General features: G+C 37.0%; 2 protein-coding genes across 2 annotated transcripts in view; one reads left to right on the top strand and one right to left on the bottom strand.

The window, feature by feature from the left end:
- LOC113819266 (actin-2, muscle-specific) overlaps positions 1 to 2,500 on the top strand; it is a 201,253-nt gene that overhangs the window by 46,395 nt on the left and 152,358 nt on the right. The gene's annotated exons all lie outside the window — the stretch shown is intronic.
- LOC113803355 (uncharacterized) overlaps positions 2,139 to 2,500 on the bottom strand; it is a 10,377-nt gene continuing 10,015 nt past the window's right edge. Inside the window, exon 9 of the mRNA XM_070115791.1 lies at positions 2,139 to 2,500. This exon is cut by the window's right edge and continues 860 nt beyond it. Within this exon, the coding sequence (XP_069971892.1) occupies positions 2,214 to 2,500 (287 nt within the window). The 3' untranslated portion in view covers positions 2,139 to 2,213.

Here is a 2,500-nt window from a genome sequence, read left to right as displayed (position 1 = left end):
TGTCCAGAAATCGGACGTCTTGGGAATAGGTGACCAAATATAGATAGGCCCAACAGAGATAAAAAAGAGTAAGGGAGATTAAAAAGGTATACTTCTGCACAATGAAAGCTGTTGCAAAAGTTAAAGCTGAAAATTAAGAACCTTGCAAAAGCTTGGAATTACGGAAGGAAACATGACATATTGCTTATGGGGGCAGAGAAGTAGAGCTACTAGGACCAAGAATGCATGTGCAGAAGTTAATCTCTTAACAGAAGATATCATCCTATCAAGGATGATTTGAGAATCCTAAGAATAATGAAAATATTGAGTGAGGTTAAATACCAAATGGCACTCCTGGAGTATGGCAGTCCTGGGGTTAGATGGCATTAGAATCTATCACTTTCCAATTCAGCCAAATGCTAGAGAGGGTTGATATGCGGACAGAATTGAGATAAAGGATTTTAGAATCCATATTCAGAAACAAAAGAGATTAGCTTTACAATCTACCAGATCATAAAGTTGATAAGTCATACCTTGAAAATATGGAGAGTGACTGCAAAAAGATTGAGAGAAGTGAAAATCGTAAGAAGCGGTATAGGCTCCTCTCGAGCAACAGGACTGTTGCAGGCATATTATATCGCTCCAAAAATGGAGTGTGGCATTTCACAAGGAAATGGTGCCACGGAGATGTTTTAGGAATCAGATAATGGCATGCAACACAGCTGGAATAACAGGGCTGTTCAAGATACTAATGGATTTGTAGCAGGTCTCGGCAATGAGGCCTTTTCTGTTTGATATAACGATGGGCTACATGACCAAGGAAATGAAAACAGAACCTTGGACCATATGTGCAGATGACTCTGTGTAAGGTGGAAAAAGAGATTAAGTTGAGCTGGACATTGAAATCTGTGTTGGAGTGTTTGGGAATGTAAATTAGCAAATGCGAATAACAATGTACCCGAACATTAATAAAGTGGTTGTCTACTTGTGAAGTTAGAGCAGGAAATACAAGTGTTAGTTCCATGGATAGAGGAGATGTAAGAGGTTTTGCAATTCTTTTTATATTAAGGAAAAACATAATCCCAGACCATGTAGTCTGTTGTTAGAAATATGACGTTTCTTGGTTCTAGATGTGAAGCATATGTAATGCATGCTAAGAAAAACACGACAGGCTGTACAGTACTGCAGTCAGCAGATAGGAAAAGCAGTCTCTCTTCCTCGCTGAAAGAATGAGATTATATATGCATATTTCTTGTAAATATATATACAATATATATGTATATATACATACATACACACACACACACACACACACACACACGCACACACACACACACACACACACACACACACACACACACAATATATATATATATATATATATATATATATATATATATATATATATATATATATATATATATATATATATATATATATATATATATATATATATATTCACTGATTATTCATTTGATTTCAGGGGACAATCACAGAGTAAATATTTACATACATACACACACATTTACACATACACACACACACACACACATATATCACACATACAGAGACACAAGACATTCCATTAATTCACGGTTAGATCTAATTGTGTTTATAAGTATTTTGAAAAATTGTGATTGCAAGTGTCTAGAGGCTTGCATATAGGCTTAAATTTGAAAGTGACTGTAGGACTAAAATTGTCTGAAAACTATGTGAACATTTTGCCATAGGTTTCTTCTCATATACCACGTTCACGGCCGTAAGAATAAAATACTGCATACCCCTTCCAAAATGGTGTCGCTAAATGAATTAACACCATTCATTTTTATGCCTTCTAGCTGCCTATACATAAGATCGAATTTGACTGTGGATTATATGAAGTATACCTTGCTTCGCAAGACTTCTTAATTAAGCAGCCTCTGTATAACGCAACCATTACTAGTGTTTCTAGGCAACACGACCACATCAATCATAATCTTCAAACATCACCAACTCAGTTATCACAGCCCTCAACCATAACATCATGACCATTGCAACATCACCACCATAGAATGTCCATGCAAATCTCTGAATGGATCAAAGAATCAAAATTGGCATTTGTACATTGGTAGTGCTGAGTGACCTATACAACTGCGACTTCTAGGAGATCAAATCAAAACTTTTATATACAATTACCTTTATTCCAAAATAATTTTATGTTATGGTAAATATTTGAGCATATTAAAAATGATGATTTAGAAGCACTTCCTGTGAACGATACCAGGACCAGATTCCTCGTACTCATCCTTGGTAATCCACATCTGCTGGAAGGTGGACAGGGAGGCCAGGATGGAACCACCGATCCAGACGGAGTATTTACGCTCGGGAGGAGCAATGATCTTGATCTTGATGGTGGAAGGAGCCAGAGAAGTGATTTCCTTCTGCATGCGGTCAGCGATGCCTGCGTACATGGTGGTACCTCCAGACATAACAGTATTTGCGAAAAGGTCCTTTCTCAGATCAATGTCGCACCTCATAATAG

This window comes from Penaeus vannamei, chromosome 38 (assembly GCF_042767895.1).
Source record: "Penaeus vannamei isolate JL-2024 chromosome 38, ASM4276789v1, whole genome shotgun sequence".
NCBI lineage: Eukaryota > Metazoa > Arthropoda > Malacostraca > Decapoda > Penaeidae > Penaeus > Penaeus vannamei.
Note: the sequence above shows the minus strand (reverse complement) of the source record. Positions and strands in the feature narration are given on the sequence as shown.